This window comes from Podarcis bocagei, assembly GCF_964188305.1.
Source record: "Podarcis bocagei genome assembly, chromosome: 2".
NCBI lineage: Eukaryota > Metazoa > Chordata > Lepidosauria > Squamata > Lacertidae > Podarcis > Podarcis bocagei.
The window spans coordinates 74,479,474-74,502,858 of NC_138126.1; the positions used below are offsets into that span (position 1 = coordinate 74,479,474).

Below are 23,385 nucleotides of genomic sequence, written 5' to 3' on the forward strand. Positions count from 1 at the left end.
TTGGGGCAGTCGACATTTCGTGGTGCTTGCAAGGAAAACCCTAACGGAGGCCCGGCAGCCTTGCGAAACGGTCGTTTTTCAGAAAACCCCGTTAGGTAAGAGGAGCGATTCCGGCCCCATCCGCAGGTATGTTGCGGGACCAGCTGACGTCACCCACCGGCCAAGGCTCAGCACTCGCCCCACCTTTCGAACGCGTCGAACGCGATGAGGTCAGAGAGAAGCACTGCCTCTCGCTCCCGGGTGACGTAGGCCGGCCGGCTGTTGATATTGCCGGCTGTTGCTATGGTAACAGGGCCGGTTTGCTTGGCTGGGCCTAGGAGGAGTCAACATGGGGAGCTCCCGAGAGCAGGTCAGAGGCAGGAGCACCTTTAATAGGAGCTCCTCCGTGGGTGGTGCACTGGCGCTTCCCGGAGCCAAGGTGGCCCCGGTAGGGGCCGGGACGCGGGAGAGGCGGGGGAAAGAAGGGAAACCGCAGGAGGGAGGGAACTGCGGAGCAGCAGAAAAGGCCGAGGGGCCGGTTGTGTTTACTGCTCTTTGGCCAAAAAGCCTCCCAGGGCGTCTTACCTTAAAATAAAAATCGAACGGACTTCTCATCCTTGGAGGTTTTTTTAGCAAAGGTTGGAAGGTCATCTGTCATGGATGCTTTAGTTGACATTCCTGCATTGTAGGGGGTTGGACTAGATGACCCTAGGGGTCCCTTCCAACTCTTCAGTTCTATGATTCTAACAAATGCATACCAGCCAGTGACTCCAAAGCAAAGATTTAAATGCGAGAGAGCATCCAAACCCACAGAAGGGCTCGTGCGACCTGGCAGGGGTTGAGCCCCAATGGTTCTGCGCCAGTGCCCCAAATGTGGGTTGAGGTGTTTCTTGAGAGGCTGGTGAGGTTTCCTGTCAAACAAGGCAGGGTGATTCTCAAGGGCCGGATCTGTGTAGGGAGGGGTAGGAAAGAGAGGCAGCTGAACTGTCATTAGGCAGTGTGAGGGCAGAACATAAGTGGACCGGGATAAACCACAGACACAGAGGGTGCAGATGCTGACACCCAAGGTGGGGGTGGGAGAGGTGAGATCATCCCTCCCTCCGCACTTCCAGGCAGCTCTTTTGTGCAACTGCATTTCCCATGTACTTTGTGGTGAAGCTTTTTACAAGTGAATTGTGGGATGTCTCCAATCAATGAATGAAGAGTGATACTCCCTGCCCCCCATATGAAAACAGGAACTGTTCCACATTGCCTCTTTAGTTATATTGTACTGCTGTGATCAAAACTGTTTACAAGGTGGTGGAGTAGGAACACCAGCAGTAGCTACAGTGTAAGAAAAGTCTTGGGGATTGATTTGTTTATTTAAGACCATCCATGGCATGACACCTTACAATTAACAGGTGGGGCAGGTCCCTAGCGCAATCTAAAAGAAACAGATGCATGAGTAGGTGGGGAAGAATGTATGATTATTTAAATTATACACACTTTGCCCTAGTGACAATAATCTGGAGATAATTCAAAGTGGGGTGTCAGATGTCCCTTGCACACTCAGGTACAGGCCACTCCTAGTTACCTAACTAGAGGTTTCAGTACACCAAGCCCCAAGTCATGTGCAAGCCCTGTTGAAGGAAAACAGATTTTGCTGCAGCAGTGGTAGATTGCACAAAAAGAAATAACAGCTGGTCTTGATACTTACAGCTCTTCCTTCTTTCAGTGGGGAGAACTACATGGTATTTTGTGTTACTGTCTTTAACAGCTGCAGCGCTTGTTAGATGTGAAACTGGTTGAAAAAGTTTCTGTGTAGGAATAGCTCCTTTTAAATTTATTTGCGGAATTCATTTAAGAAGCAACAAAAAAGTTTGAGTACTTCAAAATAACATTTTCCCCCTTCTTTGAAGAGATTTCAGACTTGAGTATGGAGATGTATGAGATCCTCGGAAAAGTGGGAGAGGGAAGTTATGGAACGGTAATGAAATGTAAACACAAGGAAACAGGACATATAGTTGCCATTAAGATATTTTATGAGAAACCTGAAAAGTCCGTCAACAAAATTGCAATGAGAGAGATAAAGTTCCTGAAGGTTTGCTTTCTTTATTGCCGTTTTGAAAATCAATGCGTTGATATCCCCAGAGATCAAATATGCATACTTGTTACATATATCTTTTAATTATTGCCTACTGAACACATATCAGAAAAAGGGAAGGGATAGTGTTTGTGTCAGATTTATTTTGTTGCTATGCTTTAAAATTAGAACCAGGATGTCAGTTGATTTCTGAGTACTGTACATAGATATGTTCTAGTCTCCTTCTTTGGAGGTCTTTAAGCAGAGGCTTGACAACCATATGTCAGGAGTGCTCTGATGGTGTTTCCTGCTTGGCAGGGGGTTGGACTCGATGGTCCTTGTGGTCTCTTCCAACTCTAAGATTCTATGCTCCGGTGAATTCAGTGGTATTTTAGTGCTAAGTGTTCCAATATGAGTTTCTTCCAATATTTTCTTCACAACCATGAGGGCTGAAAACTTGCTTTTTCATAAGTGATAACAGATTTTCTGATATTCAGATTAGAAACCTTAGACGTTGTGTTAATGTTGAAAATATATAGAGCCTTATATAGGCAAACATAAGCGCTATTCCTTTTCTTATTGTTAATAGTAAGACACATTGTGAAATTATTTTGTGTTGCTACCAGTTAAAATAATTATGCCTCACGTAAAGGAATAAAAACACAGTGGTAGAATGTTTACTAGACCTTAAATGAAGTAAACTTTATGTTAATTATTCATAGAATAATTTTATAGCTATAGTTAAAGTTATTTTTCTTAATCTCTCCATAAATGATAAAACAAAGTTTATAAATACGTATTGTATTTTCCCAATAAAGTACTAGGGATATGTTTGTTAAATCACTTCAAATTGTGTAGGCTCAAATTAATTGCGAGAAAGTAGATGAATTGCAAAACTCTTACAAAGGGAAGAAGAACAGAAGTTTGTTTCCTCTTTTGTCAACAGCAATTTCGTCATGAAAATTTGGTCAATCTGATTGATGTCATTAAACAGAAAAAGAAAATCAACTTAGTCTTTGAATTTATTGACCATACAATTTTAGATGAGCTACAGCATTACTCTCATGGACTGGATAATAGAAGACTTAAAAGGTATCTCTACCAGATTCTTCGAGCAATTGACTATCTTCACAGCAACAATGTAAGTACCCTATAAAAGTCATGGAGAAAAATCAAAGGTTGAAACAGAATAATCTCAATCTGAATAATTTATCACATCTTTTATTGACAGAGGTTTATCTGCCTTTAATAATTTCAGGATATTAAGCTCAACAGATGCTGTTTTCCCTATTACAGAAGTTCAAGAAAAACTATACCTGTTGTGTTTCTGTTAATCACCTGTTTAAAGTGCAGGAGAAAAATATCCTCTTATTTGCCTCATGTATATGGTCATGAATGTAAACGCCACATAATATGTTTTGTTTATGGACCAATCTGTTCATATTCTTCTTTCTGCCTTATTCCCATTATGCTCTATAATTTCAACATACTGTAGATACAATAGATAAAGTTTGATAGTCTTCATTACTGAGAATACATGGTGAAACGAGGCTTTTGTAAAAACTATTGCAGTTGTGAAAATACAAAACTATTGCACGGTTTTTAAAGAAGAAAGATCATTAAGGTATAGGAGGCTGCAAAATTAGAAATCAAACAATGTCCATACTTTGGCAACAGCTGTGGCACTGATTTACAGCATGTGCTGTCACAGGATAGCACACTTATGAGTTCTGTTCATTGCAAATGCCCTTATCCAACTGCATTGCAAGCTTCAGGAACTAACACTGCTTCAGAAAAATCCTGTGATAATGGCATAGCACATACCCACCTGATAGAAGTGCTGAGTATAGTTCTATACTTTCCTTTTAAGTAGACCCAGCTTAATTCAGTGGGACCTACTTCTGACTACACATGCATAGGCTTGAGCTGTCAAAACAGTTTCATTTTTCTCACCAATCAGTCTTTGGAATTATAGTTTTGTGAGGGAGGCAGGGATTTCTCATAGAGAATTCTCAGTACCCTCACCAAATGTCAGAGGAACATGAGATAAGCTTGATTTTAAATGTAGATATGACCATAGACTTTAGTTTTGTTCCAGTCACACTTTTCCTCAAATCCAGATTTTTTATAACAGCAGAATAATTATTTTCTTACTATTCTCTGAGTTCCATTTCTTCTTATAGCTTCTCTCCATATCTCAATTTAATTGTTTGATGGGCAAAACATGCCTGTTTATTTCATAACTTTGGGTAATCAATTAATTTTCCTCCTTAAAAATAAACTTCTTTGTTTCTCAGCTGATTCTTAAACTTTCTTTGTTCAACTGATTTTGTTCTTAAGCTTTATTCTTATTTTGCCAGGTCATTCATCGTGATATCAAACCTGAGAATATTTTAGTTTCACAGACTGGAATTACTAAACTTTGTGATTTTGGATTTGCTCGGACCTTAGCAGCCCCTGGTGACATTTATACTGATTATGTGGCCACACGGTGGTACAGAGCTCCAGAGTTGGTATTAAAAGATACTACATATGGGAAGTATGTATTTTTTAAAATCCTGTTAATGAGCCTGCATTGGACAGCACTTTATCTTATATTTACCGTAGATATTCAAGAAGGTAACTGTTTAAGGATATTCACATGAAAGCACCGAAAAAACAAATTTATATAAACTTGGATGCTGTGGGGCATAGCAGAGGGACATGAGATGGCGCCCTCACACACATTTAAACAGCAACTCCTCTTTTGATGAAGGGTGAGATTGATAAAATATCCAATCTTAATAATTCACATGACATTGTTCATAAACCTACACAACTGTACATATAGCATTGGATTCAGTGACATGAAAAAACATTTACCTTTAAATAAAATGTGTCTACTAGTGAAGGTTTCTGCTATTTGCTATATTTTGAAATTGAAGTAGTTGTGTTACACTGTGATTACACACCAGTATTATTTTATATTTACAAGTCTCATTGATTTCAGTGGAACATAGATGCACATAATAGGCATGATGCAATTAGGCTAACAATTTCCCCAGTGCCAACTGCAGTGTCAGTCCCAGATTTTGGAGAGCACAAGGGCAAAATGCCCTGAGTAGGTCTAACTCTTTGGCACTGTCACCACAGACCATTTACTTGCCCCCCAATAGCCAGTCTGTACCACTATCCAGAAGGAGAGGGCAGGCTGAATAAAGGCTGCTTCTCTTTCTCCTTCCTCTTGCCACTGCTATTAAGCCTGGAGAGGGCAGGTAGCTGTAGCAGGAAGGAGAATGAGAAGGAACAGAGTCAGGGGGCTCTGGGTGTCAGCAATAGTCTATTTCTGTGGTGTAGGCATTGGCAGACGTCTTACAATACCACACCTTGACCAACTGTGAAAGTCCCCTGTGGTGTATAGGTAAATTGAGAGAAGTCTGGAAGAGATTCTGATTCCAGCCTTATATAAAATTTATCCCAAGTTCCATTGAAATCATTGTGATGCATGCCAACACAATGCATTTAGGGCTGGGGTGCTGCCAGGCTGCAGTCCTCAAAGCACTTGCTGGAAGTCAGCAGACTTCCATGGACAATAAAATTTGACTGTTATGCCCTTGGCTTTTGCTAATTGTCCATGTTTTTAGTTTCAATTTTTGTACTCTTATAAACGTTTCAATTTTTTCTTTAAATTTCTTATTGAAAAGATTTAGCTGACTTTATTATAGCTCCAGTCTCTGTATTGTTGAGCACTTTGTTCATTTCCTGATCTTAGACCTGTGGACATCTGGGCTTTAGGTTGTATGATCATCGAGATGGCCACTGGCAACCCCTATCTACCCAGCAGCTCTGACCTAGACCTACTTCATAAAATTGTGACCAAAGTAGGTAGGTACTGCTGCAGATGATCTCTGCAGAAATCATTGTAGTAAAATGTTGTTCATTGCTACTCTAAGCTCAGTAATTAGCCATTGTACATCTCTATACAAGGTTTGGGCTTTAAATCACCATTTCTTAATTAAGGGAAGTGGAGGAAATATATTATTCACCTAAAAAAAAGAAATCATTTGCCATCAAAAGCTACAGACAGAATTCTAGAAGGAATATGCTCAACATAACATTCTCTACAGTTCAGTAGTTCTGTCTGTGTTCTCCTTTGATGCAAAGAGCAGCTTTGGGTGAGGGAGGGAACTTTTGGATCAGGAAATTGGCGTAAGAAAATGTTAACTTCCCTCTCACTCCCAGTGGTGTAGCTGTGATCCATTTTGCCCCCCTCATCACCAGCCAAATTGCTTTTACATTTAGAGAAAAGAAAATAGCTGAGGAGATCCAGGAGATTTACTGCAGTCTTTTCTAGTTTGGTCCTCCTGAGCAGCTGAGCAGATTACCCCTCCATTTCTCCATAAGTAGATTTACTTTACTTTACTTTACTTTATTTTACTTTACTTTACTTTACTTTACTTTACTTTACTAAATGTCTATACCTCCATAATCCAAGTATCACAGGGTAGTTTAGAATATAAAAACACAAAAATATATAACATAGTAAGAAACAAAAACAATATCCCCACAGTTTTATTAAATTAGAACACTTAGACCATGCACTTTTAAACACGTTTGTCTGAATTACTTATTTCAGTGGATCTTACTTGTACATTGCTTAGAGACCCATGCAGTTAAGTGCTAAATGCATTACGTCTTAAATAAATAATAATATAGTTTATATACTAGTGTTATGATTAGGTGTTGAGTTATAACATATGCTGAGTTCTCTAGTGGCAGTGTAGGTGGGATGGCCATGGATACGGGGTGGCTTTTAACATATTGACCCCTTTCTATTAGAATCATTTCAAGGGAAATTATTATACGAGGTCTAGAGGCTGGTGTAAAGTTACTGTATACTGTTGACGCAGGAGTCTCCATAGATCAGAGGTATAACAATACATTATAAGTGTGGTCCTCCCTCCTGCTGCACTCCATTTTAGCCACTCCACCAGTTTATTGTTGTGACAGAAAAGCCTTGAGGTGTTCTATGTTTCTGTGCATCTTGTGTTCCATTGATAGAGCAGAGCCCCTACTAAATCTTATACTCTCAGCTGGCATTACAGAAGTGTGCCCTTAGTATTCCAACTATTTTTTCCCCTTTTGGAGCAAATATCTTGTTGTTGAAGTTTGGGAATGCAAAAGGATTGAAGTTTGTACATAGATTTGAGCTAATTCTGCTTTTTCCCATTGTGGTCTCCCTTGCTTTCCATATTCCTAATAAACGTTTAATAATTTGACAAGATTAGGTCTGCATGCGGAGTTGCTAACCTATTCTGGGTTTGCAGGAACTGGTTGGAGTACAGTGGTACCTTGGGTTAAAGAAGCTTCAGGTTACAGACTCTGCTAACCCAGAAATAGTACCTCAGGTTAAGAACTTTGCTTCAGGGTGAGAACAGAAATCGCGTGGCGGCAGCAGCAGGAGGCCCCATTAGCTAAAGTGGTACCTCAGGTTAAGAACAGTTTCAGGTTAAGAACGGACCTCCAGAACGAATTAAGTTCTTAACCCGAGGTACCACTGAATGTGCTTGCCTCACTTGAGCAAAGTAGAGGGACAAGAGGGCCGGGCTTTTCTACATAAGTGTTGTGTTGAATGAGTCTTAAGTACAATTACTTTAAGATCTTCACCAATATTATTTTAGGTTACAATCCTATATACATTTACCTTGAAGTAAGTCCTACTGAACTCTGTGGACCTTGCTTCTGTATAGGATTGCACTGTTAGCATAATTAAACGTGTTTGAACGTTTTGTCAATTTCAGTCTTAAGAAGCATGCTCTGTTTTTCAAAGTGTCAGGAGTGCACCTGAAATTCAGTTGATTTTTGTCAACAAAATGTGCCTTTTATCTGACACATTAATGCTTATTGGGTTTCTTTCTTTCAGGTAACTTGACACCTCACCTTCAGAATATTTTTATAAGGAGCCCAGTTTTTTCAGGGATGGTCCTTCCTGAAGTTCAGCACCCTAAAAGTGCAAGGAAAAAGTATCCCAAGCTCAGTGCCCTGGTTGCAGATATGGTTCATGTATGTCAGAAGAGGTCTGAGTATCAAGCTTACTGATGATCATTATTTGTAGCCTGGTATAGTTTGTGTTCTGTAATTGACATTTCAGTGTTTCTGTTACTTTGTGTATTTAGGATTGACCTACAGACCTGTGGTATCCCGACTCCCCACCCCCACACCCCTGCTTTCTCACTGACTCCCCCACTACAGATGATAAGTAGGCTATGTGGATTACTTGAAATCTCTGTCCAGGCCTCATTAATTATCACCTTTGTACATTTCAGAATCTCTTGGTAGGACCATGAGATTTCATTTTTCTAATTTCTCTCCTGCTGCTGTTAAAGAAAAGTTTATCCTAAAAGCTTCAATGCCAGAAGGTTAAGAAAGCCAGACTTATTTACTGTATTTCACAGACAAAAATCTGTTTCATTTTAAATGAATGTTTTACCACAGTGAACAACTATTTTGTGCCTTTGAGTTCATTTGGTATGGGCAATGTGTGTGATGCTCTGTTTTTTTATGATTGAACCTACCATTCATTCTCTTATATTAGGAAATACTGTATTTTTCTGTATATAAGACGCCCCCCATATATAAGACGCCTCCTATTTTGGGGGACTCAAAATTAAGGAAGCACTACCCGTGTTTAAGATGATTTCAAACCTAATTTTTGGGTAAAAAAACCTAGTCTTATACACAGAAAAATACGGTAACTGGTGCGCTTGTTTTTAAAAAACGCACACCTTCAAATCCATTTAAAGAAGTTTAAGAGCAAAATTTTAAGGTAACTTTTTGATAAGGTCTTTATCAAAGAGAATGTTAAATTTCCTAAAGTATAAGCTGCTTTTCCTTATGACAACAACTAATTCCATGTTGCTTTCTATTCTCTGGGTGTTATCCTAAATACATTATTTTCAAGTAGAATCTGTACATTAGAATCTAAATTCAGGAAGAAAGAATCTTTATGAGAGTTTTTATGGTTGAAATAAGAGACCTAAGAACTTCATTCAGCAGTTTAATCCTCTGAAGGATTCCGTTGAATTTTAAATGGCTTATTACATGTATCTACATTGCTAATGTAGGCAACCCTACAATGGAATCAATTGGAGCTATGAGTATGCTTACAAATGTAAGTTCAGTAACTAAGGGCTTGTCCACACTTCTGTTAGTGGCATAATTTCTAGGCACAGTCTGTGATTTTTAGGCATGGGTATGAGAATGGTTCCCCACCACCACTGTCTCTGGGAAAACCCACTGTTTATTGCTGAATTGGAACAAACCTCAATTGGGTTGATACACAACAGTACTGCACTTGATGAGCCTTCTAAACCCCAGGGTTGTTTTGGCTGGTAGTGGCTATGAAACAACTGCCAAGGCCTCCGTGACTGGCCTGAAATGTGGCATCAGTTGTCTTATCCGAGCCTGGTCCTTGTCACTTGAAACATTGCTCAGAGCAATCACAGCAACACTGGCTTTTGTTGCATGGTCACTGGGCCAAACAGTATCCTGGCTCCAAAATAGGGTTTGCAATGGCTCATCTGTGGTAAATTGTACTGGAAGATCTAGTTGAAATTTTGAAGCATACTATAATAGTCCAGCCCATTTCAATCAAAATGAGAACAACATCAGTGTAAATAAATCAGTCATCCTGCATTTTCTGGTGTCATCTTGAAAGATGTTCCATTAGGGTTCCTTGTAATATTTTAATTGCAAAATGCATTTTCCTATTCTTTTTCTCTGATGTGTTTCTGCAAACATGCTTCTAGGCAGTGTTTGTTTGTCAGATCTTAGCTTGAAGTCATTTTTTAATAGAGAATTATGTAAATGTTGAAGAAGGTGCCATTACAAACGTAACAAATCATTCATGACAACAGCAATGCCAGGCACGCTTGCAATAATGTGCATTGCACTGCTATTATTCATACATGAACAAAAGTCTAAAGTATTCGATTCACAAACATAACAAGACATGCCATGATAAAGTGTCCTTACCAGCAGTAATTTCTTTAGCACTGGTAGGATTGGTTTTAAGGAAATGAAGGCTCTTATTTATTCTGTGAAAGGTTAATGAAGTCAAGGTTCTGTAAGTCACAGAATGATAGTATTCATGAACCAATAATGGCACTGGCCAAACATGGAGATGCTATGGCATCCTCAGTTTGTTTGTTACACAGTTCTGTTGCATATTAAACAATGCTGGCGATACAAGCAAAGTATTTTGTGCAAAGAAAGTGATAGCTATGTTGTTCATTGGATGCCTTTGTGTTAAACTTACAAAAGTATTGGACTGAGTCCATTAAGTTATATTTCTGCTCAAAAGCACAATAAAGATTAAGGAATAAAACTTTGATTTACCATAACATCATCCCAAAACAGCTACCCCTCCCTGAACAGTGTGCTATGTGGGCCAATTATATAATGTTAGGCAACATTTGCTCCTTGATAAATATGGAGCAGCTGGCTGATGGGCAGCATTGTTCCAGAAAAATAGGCTTGCATGTTCCTCACTTCTTTGAGGAATCAGAAGTTCCAAGGACAGTTTAATTTTCTTTGGAAGAGAGCCCTGGAAACTTACACTGTCCTTGTGATAGCTGTTGTATTTACAAAGGTGCAAGCTGAGAACGTGGAAGAGGTATGTCATTCTCAATGATAGGCAGGAAGCCTGGTGTTCTTGCCTGACATCCGCAAAACAACATTAAGCAAACTTGATGTCTCCCAGGCTGCTTCCTTCCAGTCCAGCTAACTACAGAAGGCTCATCCTTCTCCCCCAACTCAAAACTTCAGATCCCTTTCCCGCCAGGCAACCCCCTGTTGAGCACTGACCATAGACCCCCTTCCTTGCAGGTAAATTGTCCACCGGGAGAGGGAACCCTCCTAATCATTACTTTTCATTGGGGATCCGCCCTCACCACTTGCAAGCAAGCAGCTTAACAAAAAATAAGTACTTAGCAGGTATAAATATGAATTAGCTGCTCCGTGAGCTGCATACTTTTAGATATTAATTCATTCAGAGCAACACCTTTGTAAACAGAGAGCTGGCACGTTTTGTTTTTGTTTTTTTTAATTTCCAGGGTCCTGGCAACCAGATTGATTTTCCATTTTCCAGTAATTGTATTCACTCTTCTTTTAAAAAGCTCAAAGTAGCTTTTGTGTGCACAAAGTATTTTTCTGTCATGGAAGAAGATGAGAAGCTTCTGCTAGGTTTTTTTGGGTTTTTTTTTGTAAGCATGAGTCTAATTCAGTTCAAAGCATACCACTATTTCATTTTAATCTTGGTGGTACTGTTTTGCCTGTACAAAGGCAATGGCATGATAGCCACTCCATCCTTCAGTTTTGCTGCTGCTGTGTCACTCCCATCCATCTGACAGTGCTGGGTGATGTCAGGTCTACAGTGACTCATATACAGTAGAAGACTCAAGGAAAAGAGGGAGAAGCATTAAGAGGACTCTCCACACTTTTTCTTGACTTCGAGCCAAATTACATAATATGACAAATAAATCACTAGGGAAGTTTGTCAGGTTTGTTTGTTTTTAAATGATGTTGGGGATTTTTCCATTGGGACCTCAGCACTTGAGGATGGGAGGTTTAATCCTTCCATCCCTAGCTATGATAGTGATAAAAATTAACTGCTCCATACAGCTATTAGTCCTGAAAAAGCTTTAATTGGCACCAATAGGAGCTCCCGCTCCCCTGCACAATAGCACTGTGAGGGGGACGTTTTGGTAGCTCACCTTTTATACGTATGGATACCATAGCATGATACATCATAAAATAAATCACACAACAAATTTATACGCAAAAATAGCACTCAAAATCCCAGTGAAAGTACTATTGCATTTTTCTAGAAAGAACATATTGTGCTTCCTTTTGATGCAGTAGTCATAACTACTTCTTTGGCCTTTTGTTTTAACTTTCATGTAAGCTGCATTCTTTACATGGTTATTATTCTGTTATATTGCTTTCACAGACGCTATCCAATAAATGTTCACAGCCCTTTCAAATAAAGTTCAGACAGCATTCCAAAACTCAATGGTTCTGCTAGCTGGGGGAAGCATTGCGTTTTTCCAAAAATAACATGTTGTGTTGGGAAAATTCAAGTTATGTTTCCTGTAGGCAGAATGGCTGGATCCCATGTAATACAGTAAATGATCAGCAGTTATATAGTTCTTTTGCTATAAAAGGGGTCTGGGTACCCATTATTGGAAGAGGGGAGATTTCAAAGATCAGAAAAAAGATATTTATCTTTTATTTTAAGTACCATGAAACAAAATTTCTCAATTTTCAGCTCAATTTTCACAGTAATCAAGAGAGATTTATTTGTTACAGTAATAAAATGGCAAAATGACTGCATGTAGAAAATATGCTAATATTCCTTAAAATTGTTAAATAACAATATCAATATGCTTTCATTTTTTGTTTATTTCACTTATTAATAAATAATAAATGTTATATAGTACACATTTTATTATACACATTTCCCCCCTGGATAATATTATATAAGCTTTTAGAAATGCTGCCTTCTAAAATAATTGTTCCATTATTTTTTAGGCTTGCTTACAAATGGATCCTGCAGATAGGATATCATCTGCTGATTTGTTACAGCATGACTATTTTACCAGAGATGGGTTTGTTGAAAAGTAAGTGACATGACCTCAGGCTTTGGATTTTTCTATGAGAGCCTTTCAAGATGATTGACATTTTTCATGACAAATACATGCTAATAATTTGTTAGGAGTGAGGGAGGAATCAAAACATCTCCACCTATAGTAATGCTTCTGTTGGTGAGATACTGCATATTCCCTATGCTCAAATACTTAATTTTTGGGAAACCTGGTTTTCTTACTAGGTTTGAAATGCAAAATACTGCCGTTTCAAATGTAACTACTGTGTGATTGTAACTGTTCAAATGTCTCAACACCATGTTGGCCAGTGCATGAGATGTGACTGATGGCTCCTGCATTAACCAGGAAGAATTGTGAATACAGTGGTACCTCGTGTTACATACCATTCCCCTTACAAATGCTGCGGGTTACGCGCTCTGCTAACCTGGAAGTAGATGCCCCTTGTTGCAACCTTTGCCCCAGGATGTGAGTGGAAGTTACGCTCCATTGTCATGGCAGCAGCAGGAGGCGCCATTAGAGAAAGCCCGCCTCATGTGGGAGGTGCCATTAGAGAAAGCACGCCTCATGTTACAAGTGGTTTCCTGTTATTAATGGACCTCCGGAACGGATTAAGTACGTAACACAAGGTACCACTGTATACATTAAAAAGCTCTTAACAACACTGTGACAATGTTCAGGAGTGCAAATGATTTTGCAAAACATAGGAGCCAATCTGATCCGATCTTCTAGGAGCCAGTTTGGAAGGAAGATGAGATTGATGTGTGAACTCACCATCAAGTAGAAGTCTTGCTCTAGTCTGTCTCCACCATCCTTTTTCCAGGCTATGCTTAATTGAAAGGTATCAAACTAACCTGAAAATCACAGCCTCAGAATTGGAGGCCCTTCATTCAGTGAGTGACTCCTACTTCCATTTAGGAACCACAGCTGCAATCTTAATCTCATTTACCTGGGTGTAAGCTCCATTGAATTCATTAGGACTTCTGCCAAGACATGGGTAGGATTGTGGTGTAACATAGTAGGAGGAGAAAGCCAACTCTCATACACATCAGCACACATGGGAGAAACTTGCTACCTAAGCTCTTCAGTCAGCTGGGTGCCAGGAGCAATATTTAGGCACAGCGGCAGCTTGTGTTTTTGCACATCGGATGCTGTGTAAATTGAACTGAAGTTTCTGAAAATTAACTACTGCTACAAAAAAAGCCCCCACTCTGTACTGCAGCTGTGTCTCTGAATGATCAAAGCTCATTAGAATCTCCATCATTAAAAGATAAATGGTCACAAGTGGGGTAGTGTAAATCACCTTTTGAGAAGGGCAACAGGATGCACAGATTTACTGTCACCTACCTCAGCAAGTGGCTGACACTTTAAAGCCTGACATGATCAGAATCTATTCAGAGGTAGGGATGTTGTGCAGAACCCACACATCCTAAGTGCTTGTATATTGTTGGCTCCAGGTGGCAATTTGTTTTGGGGTTTTTATTGGGGGGGGGGAGAGCTAGAAGGACAATCCATGTGCAGAAGGCTGTTTCCAATTCATACATCCAACTCATGGATTTGGACCTTAAGGTTGCAATTCTAAGGACATGTAGTTTGAAATAAATTTCATTCATATAATTAGGAATTTAGTACATGTATTTTTAGATCATTCTGTGTTATGATTTTCAGCTAAATGGACAATCATTCACTATGATACTGTTTTTCTTGACTTAATCGTCTTGTCAAGCATTAGGCAAAAAAGAACAAATTTGTTGCAAATCTTTCTAGGCATTTGTTTTGTTTTCTCAAACCTCAAAGGGGCTATTTTAAAGTTCCATGTCAAGAAAGAATGCTTGATCTTTAGAATACAATAAATAGACCGGTGCATAATTTATGAAGGCTGAAACAGAACTTGAAAGTTGGAATATGGTTTGCAATGAGAAATAAACATTTGACATGGAACACAATGCACTTATAAGCAAGTGGTCTTTAAAGTATTTGCCTTTAGGGCCACAACTAAGATGTAGAACAGATGTGTTGTGGTTGGCATGTTTTCTAGTTCTGCTAAATATATTCCAGAAGGGCAGTTGTGTTAATCCATTGCAGCAAAAACAACGGAGTCTTGTGGGACCCTAAAGGCTAGCAAATGTATTACAAAGCTGCGTAAGCTTTTGTGGATCATAGTTAGCATGGTTGGCATTCTGCGTAGGATAAACAGGTTGGTGTCTTTGAAAGATAGTAAATAGGCAAACCAGATAACTAAAATGGCAATATAGAAAAGCCAGTGGAGGGATATTTCAGACCCAGGCCATTCTGTGATGGTTCTTAAGGTAGCCATTATTGAACAAAGGAACTTCAAAGGAAGACTGCAACATGAAACGGTTGAATCATGATACGTCAAGCAATTCAGTGGTATCAGTTGTAGATTGAATCAGCGTAAAGGATTTTAATACATGTGTTAATTGGCTTCCCAATGCCTGGATTAGCAACTACTTTTTGTGAATGACCACTCATAATATAATTTACCCATAATCTGTACTTTTAAGTATTTCATTTCCTTTTCACCTGTTTACACTCCCTCCCCATTTGAATCAGACATATACCTGCTACCTGGGATACAACTTCAAGTACCTGAAGAAGTAGGCTGTAGTCCAAAAAACCTTATGCCATAATAAATGTGTTGTTGTGAAGATGCCATAAAACTCTTTGTTGCTGTTCTTGCTACAGGAGACTAGCATGGCTACTCCTCTAGAATTTGTTTGTATATGCTTGTTGATATAAATGCACTTTCCATTATCAGATTCTTACCAGAATTGAAATCCAAATTACTACAAGAAGCAAAGTTGAATTTTCTTTCAAAATTCAGAGACAATAATAAAGAGATGGATGAAAAAAGAACAGTTCACATTAACGTGTCTCAGAGTGGCCCAGTTATTGTGAAAGTAAGAATGATTACTTTTTTAAGAATGTTTATTATTATTTTACATGTAGCAAAAACTATAGGCTAGCAATATGCCACCCCACACTGAGTAGTTAGGAGAGCTGCCATAGATAGCTACAGGTATACAATTATTATTCCCCATTAATTACTTGCTTATCATTTTGTACATATATTAGGTTCCCAGATCCCACTAGTATAAACAGAATAAACTAGTGTAAACAGAATAAACCTGCCTAATGTACACAGGTTGCAGAATTTGATTTGACTTGAGAATTTTAGCTTACTCTGGGGATTCAGTCATATTATTAAATGAAAGGTCAATGTGATACTTATTCACAACAGTTTCAGCCCATGCCAGTTGCATTGCAGAGGTGGACTTTGAGCTTCTCAAAGTGGTGCCTGTGCAACACCAACATTTGGCACCCTCATGCCTTCTGTTGTTCATTATTTTTGTGGTGCCCCTTGCATCACCCTCTCAGCTCAGCACCCAGTGTGGGTGAACTGGTCACACTCCCCTGAATCTGCCTCTGTTGCATTGTTTGTCAGCCACACCTGACTTTTAGGCTGAATGAGTTATATGTTATATAGCCGCCCTGAGCCCGGCCTTGGCTGGGGAGGGCGGGGTATAAATAAAAAATTATTATTATTATTATTATTATGCTGGTCATGTGATTGTTGCCTTCACGATTGAGATGTGTTGAATTAAGATAGTTGGTGTCCCAAAGAAGGAAAGAAGAGGACATGAGTCTTGTTATGGTAACAAAGTCTGAGAAGCACTTATTGGTCTGTTTTATAATATTTGTATTTTCAGGGCTATGAACATTGAGAGAAATTAAGGAATGGTTTGCAATTTTAAGTAGGCCACAGAATTAGTGACTGTTCTATTATGTTGAAACTGTGAGAATGGAGAAAATTCCACAACAGTGCAGCATTACTTTGAATACTAATTACTAATAAGCAAATTCAAGATCATTTTTAGATTGTGTTCTAGTATTTCATAAACATTTTACTATTGGCTCACTCAGGATTTTTCTCTGTGTCCATGATCCACATGTCACTTCCAGGATTTGACCCAGAAAGTGAAACTGTTGTTCACTTTTGATTGCCTGACCATTTGCCTACCAAAGCTACTAATCTATAGTTGGTGGATTGAGGAATTATGTAGGGATTATACATCTTTTCCTGTTGAATGTATCAAAGAAGAAATTCAAAGTGATTCACACTCTGAAATGAATTGGACACTACTGTTTTTCTTTCAACTCCATGGATCTCAACTCCCAACTTTTTCTATAGGATCAGAATGTAGGTTAATAGAAGGAATTGCTTAATAGTTGTGTGTATTACCTGTTCTAGGAAATTGAAAAGGACAAAAAACCAAAGGAGATGAAGGTCAAAGGGATCAAAATGAAAGGGGTGAAATCTGAAATCTCAGAGCTGAAAAGGAATGAACAAGAAGACGCAGTTTCGCAGTGGGCTGCTCTGTCTCAGAATGCTCTAAACATTCCTCATGAAAACAAACTGACAGGCAATGATGGCACTGGTCTGGCAGCCGGCACTGACGCTGGTGGGACAAAGGAGGATTCTCCACAGACACCCACTATGACAATGCCACGCATCAACCCAAACTGCGGAAATCTTACTGCAAATTTCAATTCTCACTTCCTGTGCCCTAATTCAAGGTATGTAATGCAAAAGTGAATGCAGGTGGGGAATTGGAATGCTTGGGAAAGATCAATTTTTGCTCAAAGTTTTAAAAAGAAACAATTTAGCTGCTGAATTTAGATAAGCTATGTGTGATTTCTTATCGAGGAGCTATCCCTGTCACAGCGTATGGGGTGGGTGGGGAGATATTAAATATGGAACATGCTTCATAAAAAATAAAAATCTAATGACATGAGTTCTTAGTTGAGAATGAATTTGTTCCTTCATTTATCTGCTTGTTTATCAGGTTACCTGAAAAAGCAAAGAAAAGACGAAGTCCTTGGCCACAAGTGTCACAAATAGGTCCAAATAACCGTCAAGAAGAAGGGACTATATCTCAAGTAAGTGTACAGTTTTAAAGATCAATTTGGTTCATCTGGTTATGTCTTTGAAGTATATTTTTAAGCCAATGGTTGCAATTCAGAGAATGATTGACATGCCTAAGGGCCAAATTTGATGCAAAAACAGCAGGCTCTTTCTTTAAACCCACTTGTGCCTGCCAGATTGTATATAAAGCAGGGAGTGTTACTTTTTTTTATCAACAAGGGTTAGACATAGAATTGCTAAACAGTCCCATTGCATTAACACTTACCTCTCTGAAGTCTCTACCTACATGCTTTTTTACTTAGCCCAGCTTTGCTTGAGAAATAAGCTTCCGTTTCACCCATGGGCCCCTTTTGCACTCAGAATCAGCCTTCCACCTCCATACACTTGCTGGTATTACTAGAAAACATTGAGCACTTGTTGAAAAAATAGCAACAACTAAAGCACTATATGTGCAGGCTGACATTCATACCTTCCTAGCTTCTGGACCACAGTTGTTAATCTTCAAATAATAGACTTACTCCCCCCCCATCCTCCACCCCAAAAGCTATGCATAGGTTTTGTCTTTGTTTGTGCTTACACCCAGGGAAAAGTGAAGGAAGAAGGAAGCTTTAGGCTGAGGATGCGGGTGGCGCTGTGGGTTAAACCACAGAGCCTAGGACTTGCCGATCAGAAGGTCGGCAGTTCAAATCCCCGCGGCGGGGTGAGCTCCCGTTGCTTGGTCCCTGCTCCTGCCAACCTAGCAGTTCAAAAGCACGTCAAAGTGCAAGTAGATAAATAGGTACAGCTCCAGCGGGAAGGTAAACACTGTTTCCGTGCGCTGTTCTGGTTCGCCAGAAGCGGCTTAGTCATGCTGATCACATGATCTGGAAGCTGTACGCCAGCTCCCTCGGCCAATAAAGCGAGATGAGTGCCGCAACCCCAGAGTCGGACACGACTGGACCTAATAGTCAGGGGTCCCTTTACCTTTATGCAAGTAGCAAGATTTTCTGTGAAGGCTGGCTGCATTTTGAGCAAAGATCACCCTCAGGGCAAAGGATCTCCTTGTCTAGTTAAAACAACTCACTCACGTATTTTGGAACCTCCTTCTAAGCACTAGCTTTGCACAACTGTTCCTTCACTCTCCTTTTGTTTTGCTTTTTTTAGTGCTGCTTTTCTCCTCTGCTTTTGCTGTATTATTATTTTATTTGTATGGCTACTTACCCCTGAAGGTCTCAAGATGACTTACATAGCAAAAAATACTCCTTAAAAAACATACAACGCTAATAGTGTTCACGCTAAACATCTCCTACCCCACATGTTCATATCTCCCACCATAAATTTCTCACAAGTGATCACTGTAAAACAGAAAGCAATGAAAAACCATCTATTGAGGAAGCAGAAGACAAATATCAACATTCAAACGCTTGAGTGTACAAAAAAAGTCTTAACCTGGCACTGAAAATGTGTTAGACCTGCTTGTAGAAAAGGTGTTTTCTCATGTAGCCCTTAGAAGGAATACTTGGAGGAGGATCTCCAAGAACAACGTGAGACTCCATGCAGGTTTAAAAAGAAAAAGGCACTCTATAATGTAATCTGGTCCTGGGCTGTAGAAAGCTTTACAGACTAAAATTAGCACTTTGAATTGGGCCTGTAAAGCAACCTAGAAGTCAGTGCAGACAGACAAGCATGGATATTATATACTTGAACCTACTGGTCGGTCGGCGGTTCGAATCCCCGTGGCGGGGTGAGCTCCCGTCTTTCGGTCCCAGCTCCTGCCCACCTAGCAGTTCGAAAGCACCCCTAAAGTGCAAGTAGATAAATAGGTACCGCTTTATAGCGGGAAGGTAAATGGCGTTTCCGTGTGCTGCGCTGGTGCTGGCTCGCCAGAGCAGCTTCGTCACGCTGGCCACGTGACCCAGAAGTGTCTCCGGACAGCGCTGGCTCCCGGCCTCTTAAGTGAGATGGGCGCACAACCCTAGTCGGACATGACTGGCCCGTACGGGCAGGGGTACCTTTACCTTTTTTTACTGGTCCCAATTGTAAGTCTGGCCACTGAATTCTACATCAGCTGAAATTTCCAAATTCTCAAAGGCAGATGTCAGCTCCTGATCACAAGCAGCTATGGCACTAATTGGACAGGGAGCAAAAAGATGCTCAGCTCCTAGTACATTACAGCACCAATTGGTAAGCTGGCTTGCAAGTGTGCACAAGGATGAGGCTAGTGACTACAGTCACCGAACTGCCTGTTTGCAAGTGGCAATGGATGCTGGAGGGCTGGGGCATGCAAGTTATTAGCCACAGAGATCTCTGCTGGACTTCATGGGCCATAGCAAATCAGCGGCGTAGCGTGAGTTGTCAGCACCCGGGGCAACGCAAGTAATTTGCGCCCCCTAACCCGGGGCAAGGCACGTAATTTGCGCCCCCCCAACCCCTAACCTGCGAGTTGCCGTTGGCGCTGCCGCCCAAACGACGCCGCTTGCCCGGAGGAGGAGGGGGCAGAGAGGCGAGGAAAATGCAACGGCCCAGCGGCTGCAGCAGCACCGGCGGAGGCGGGGCTGTGAGGAGGGGCTGCCTGGCGCGTCCTCCGCGGCGAGCGCTGAGAGCCGCTGCCTGCCGGGCGCCTTCAGCCGGGCGCGCGAGACATGTGGCTCTGCTACAGCCTGCGCCCGAGGCTCTTCGGCGACTCCGGAGGCAGCGAGCGCGCCCCCCCAGATGTTGCGCCCGGTGCGGCTTGCACCCCTTGCACCCCCCACGCTACGCCACTGTAGCAAATGTCCCAGTATTCTGGGTACTGGGTCTTTTGTATAATGTATAATGTTCACCGGATAGTGTGGAATACAGTCCAGATATCTCTACTACTGTTGCTCAAGGGAGTCTTCAGCAGATAAGAGAGTTGTCATGCGTCACCGGTAGATGTTGTAAACCGAACAGGTGATTTAACTGTCCATGGAAATAAACAAATATATTTGTTGCTGGATGCTTGCCAGCTACTAAGGAAAAAAGACCTGTTGATTTTGTCAGAAAGATGCAATTTCTAATAGTTCTTCTAGCCCATAATAGTGATTTATTCCTGCCTGGTGATATAAGCTTCCTCGAAAGACAGACTTTAAAGATTATTAGTACTTTGTGTCAAGGTCAGAATTAACTACATAAAGGCATAGATAAGTTGAAACTGTAGCACAGATGTTATCTTGGATACATACTGATTCCATTTTTATACTCTGGCTTCTCCTCAGATCGTATAAATCTTTCGCCTTTTTCCATTTTTAGAACCAAATAGAGAAGGTCTCTCTGTATGAAAGAGCTGCTCAGATTGATCAAATGGTCACAATAAACAGAAAGAAACGCAATATTTCAAGATGTGAGAAGAAGGACATTCACTTCCCAGAGCTAACCACGGGGCAACAGAAAGAACTGAAAGGAATGGAAAGTATGCTTGCTATCTTCTGTAGATTTTTTTCAGATAAATTGTAAGGCTCAGATGAGTTAATCTGAAATGAAACTTAAATATCTATATATAAGATTTGTGGAACGTGCTGCAAAATCGTGCAGTTTTATTTAAGGCTTTCTTTTGATGAGTCAGATTCCTTCCTTTTCAAATCAAAAGCTGCATGCAAATAGAACTAAAAACAGAAATCAGCTCAGGGCTGGAATGTATGTAAATGCTGATTTTATTTATTTATTGGTATTAGAAAGGGCAGTGAATTAAAACATCCCCTTCCCAGTACTGCTGCTTCATAAAAAGAGACCCCTTACTTGGAGCTGCTTTTAAGTAACTATTTCAAAAGTTGAAAAATACTGTCATGGATCTTCTGTATAGATTTTTCTTTGAATAACAGAACCCCTACTCCACATATCGCAAACTGCTTTTGAACACAACACACACAAAATTTCAAAATTTTGCCATGTAGCTTGAGGTGAGAGGGGAAATGACTTCCATTTCATAAAACTAAGACTAAGGTTTCCTTGGGCCAACAGAACTAATTTCAGAGTACCTTGAATTATGGCTTCTGTATTACGGTTCTGTATTTGAAGTGATTAAAAAGGTTGAGTGGTGTTGGCAAGTGTTCAGTTGAAGTGGTGGGTGGGCATGGCTGAATCTGGCCTCCGAGAATTGTGCTTGCAGCTGCAGAAATTTATATCAATGAAGCAAAAGGAGCCTCTTCCCAACACCACTTGTTAAACTGAGGGGTGGGTACTCCGTTGCCCCACAAACTTACCAGGTGTCACCATTAAGAGGTTTTTTTCTTTCTTTAAAAAATGTGGAACCCAGAGAAAGGCTGGGAAAATGAAATTGATAGTATGCATGACTGCAGCCGGTTCAGCATATTACTGAATATTATTATTATTATTTATTATACCCGGCCTTTTCCCACTGTTCAGAACTCAAAGCATACAATCACAACAAAAACAGCACAGCACAGCAGCACCCCCCTCATTAAAAGCAATCAGTTCCCCAAAGCCTGTTGGCACAAGAAGGTCTTCACCTACTAGCAGAAGGACAAGGAGGGAGCCCGTTTAACTTCTCTAGGGAGGGAGTTCTAGAGTCTGGGAGCAGCATGAGTGTCTGCCGGCCTGCCACTGTGAATCTGTGTTTTTGTAAAAAGCCGGGGTCTGATGCCCGTCTCTGGTGGTCACTTGTGGGGTTTGTGGACTACAGGGCCCCAGAGGGTGTCCCAAAGTCAAGAACTAAAAGCACCACTGAATGAATGATCAGTGGCCAGGGGGGTTAGTGCTCAAATATTTTCCTATTACCCCATGTTCAGCAGAAAAATGCCCCCTTCAGTTGGTTTTTCCCATGTGGGAGGTCACAGAATTGTGTTCACAAGAATCTGAATTTAAAAATGAAAGCTTCCATGATATAATAAGCTCTAAAGCCAAAAACAAATAGTTATCTTTCATTTTAAAAAAAATTCAATTAAATCATGGTTTTCTTTGTTTCCTTAGCTATTGGATTGTACATTTTGGATAATTCAAACTAGAAAAGCATCCAAATCTAGAAATAATTAGGTATTTGTTTGTAAAAGTTAAACAGGTAAGAGTGCTGAAGAGGGAGTCAAAGAAATCTGAAGTATCTAAAATACCATCTTTACTAAATGTGGATCAGAATCGTGAAAAACTTGAGGTAAATTCAAATTTCTTAGCCAGCATAAAAACATGGATTCTGTAACTGAACAGTGAGTTAAGTGTGCCTATGCCAGTTTAAAATAATGCAATTAAAGATAGCTAACTCTCTGTTGAATTGTAGTAAAAGAGTTTGTCAATATTTGGACAAGGTACAAATATTCTTGGACTTAGCTAAAATATATAATTACTGAGTTGTTGAAAATTAGAGAATACATGTAATATTTGCATTCTTTTGGCAGTCATTTACAAGTAAATATAATGCATAATTGCATTCAATGGGAACATTTCCTAGACATCTGCTAAAAAGCTGCTGAAGTCTTTTAGAAATATTGATTGTATGTTTAAAAATGCTTTGCTTTTTTATTTGGAGGGAGATAGTTTTAATTTGATGAAAAAGTGAGTATTCACTAATTGGCTTCTGTCAACTAACCTTATTTTTTAATTTAATATTTAGAACACAGGAAATGCAGGAAATACACCAAATGAAAACTAGCCAAGTTTGCCCGTGAAACAGCATGCATCTTGGGAAGATGTACAATGTCTGGAGGAGTAAGACACTTGCTTTTCAAAAAAACTTTTCATTAAAAAAGTTTCATGAATAACTCTGCATACCATGTGTAGATCCTCTAATAAAGTATTTTGAAATGTGA

General features: G+C 40.0%; 1 protein-coding gene across 3 annotated transcripts; it reads left to right on the plus strand.

Annotated features, from left to right (window-relative positions):
- Positions 1-195: 195 nt before the first annotated feature.
- On the plus strand, positions 196-23,385 carry CDKL3 (cyclin dependent kinase like 3). Of its 3 annotated transcripts, none has more exons than XM_081181619.1 (13): positions 196-349; positions 1,878-2,059; positions 2,988-3,182; positions 4,402-4,580; positions 5,793-5,905; positions 7,944-8,083; positions 12,611-12,699; positions 15,461-15,602; positions 16,955-17,280; positions 17,550-17,643; positions 20,879-21,038; positions 22,636-22,733; positions 23,190-23,385. In XM_081181619.1, exons 1-13 carry the CDS (start codon positions 283-285, stop codon positions 23,226-23,228), a joined length of 1,824 nt encoding a protein of 607 aa, XP_081037745.1. In that variant the 5' UTR covers positions 196-282; the 3' UTR covers positions 23,229-23,385. The 3 variants fall into 3 exon arrangements, with proteins under 3 accessions (XP_081037745.1, XP_081037747.1, XP_081037746.1); XM_081181621.1 differs by having other exon boundaries at positions 222-349; positions 1,887-2,059; XM_081181620.1 differs by lacking the exon at positions 196-349 and adding an exon at positions 368-389.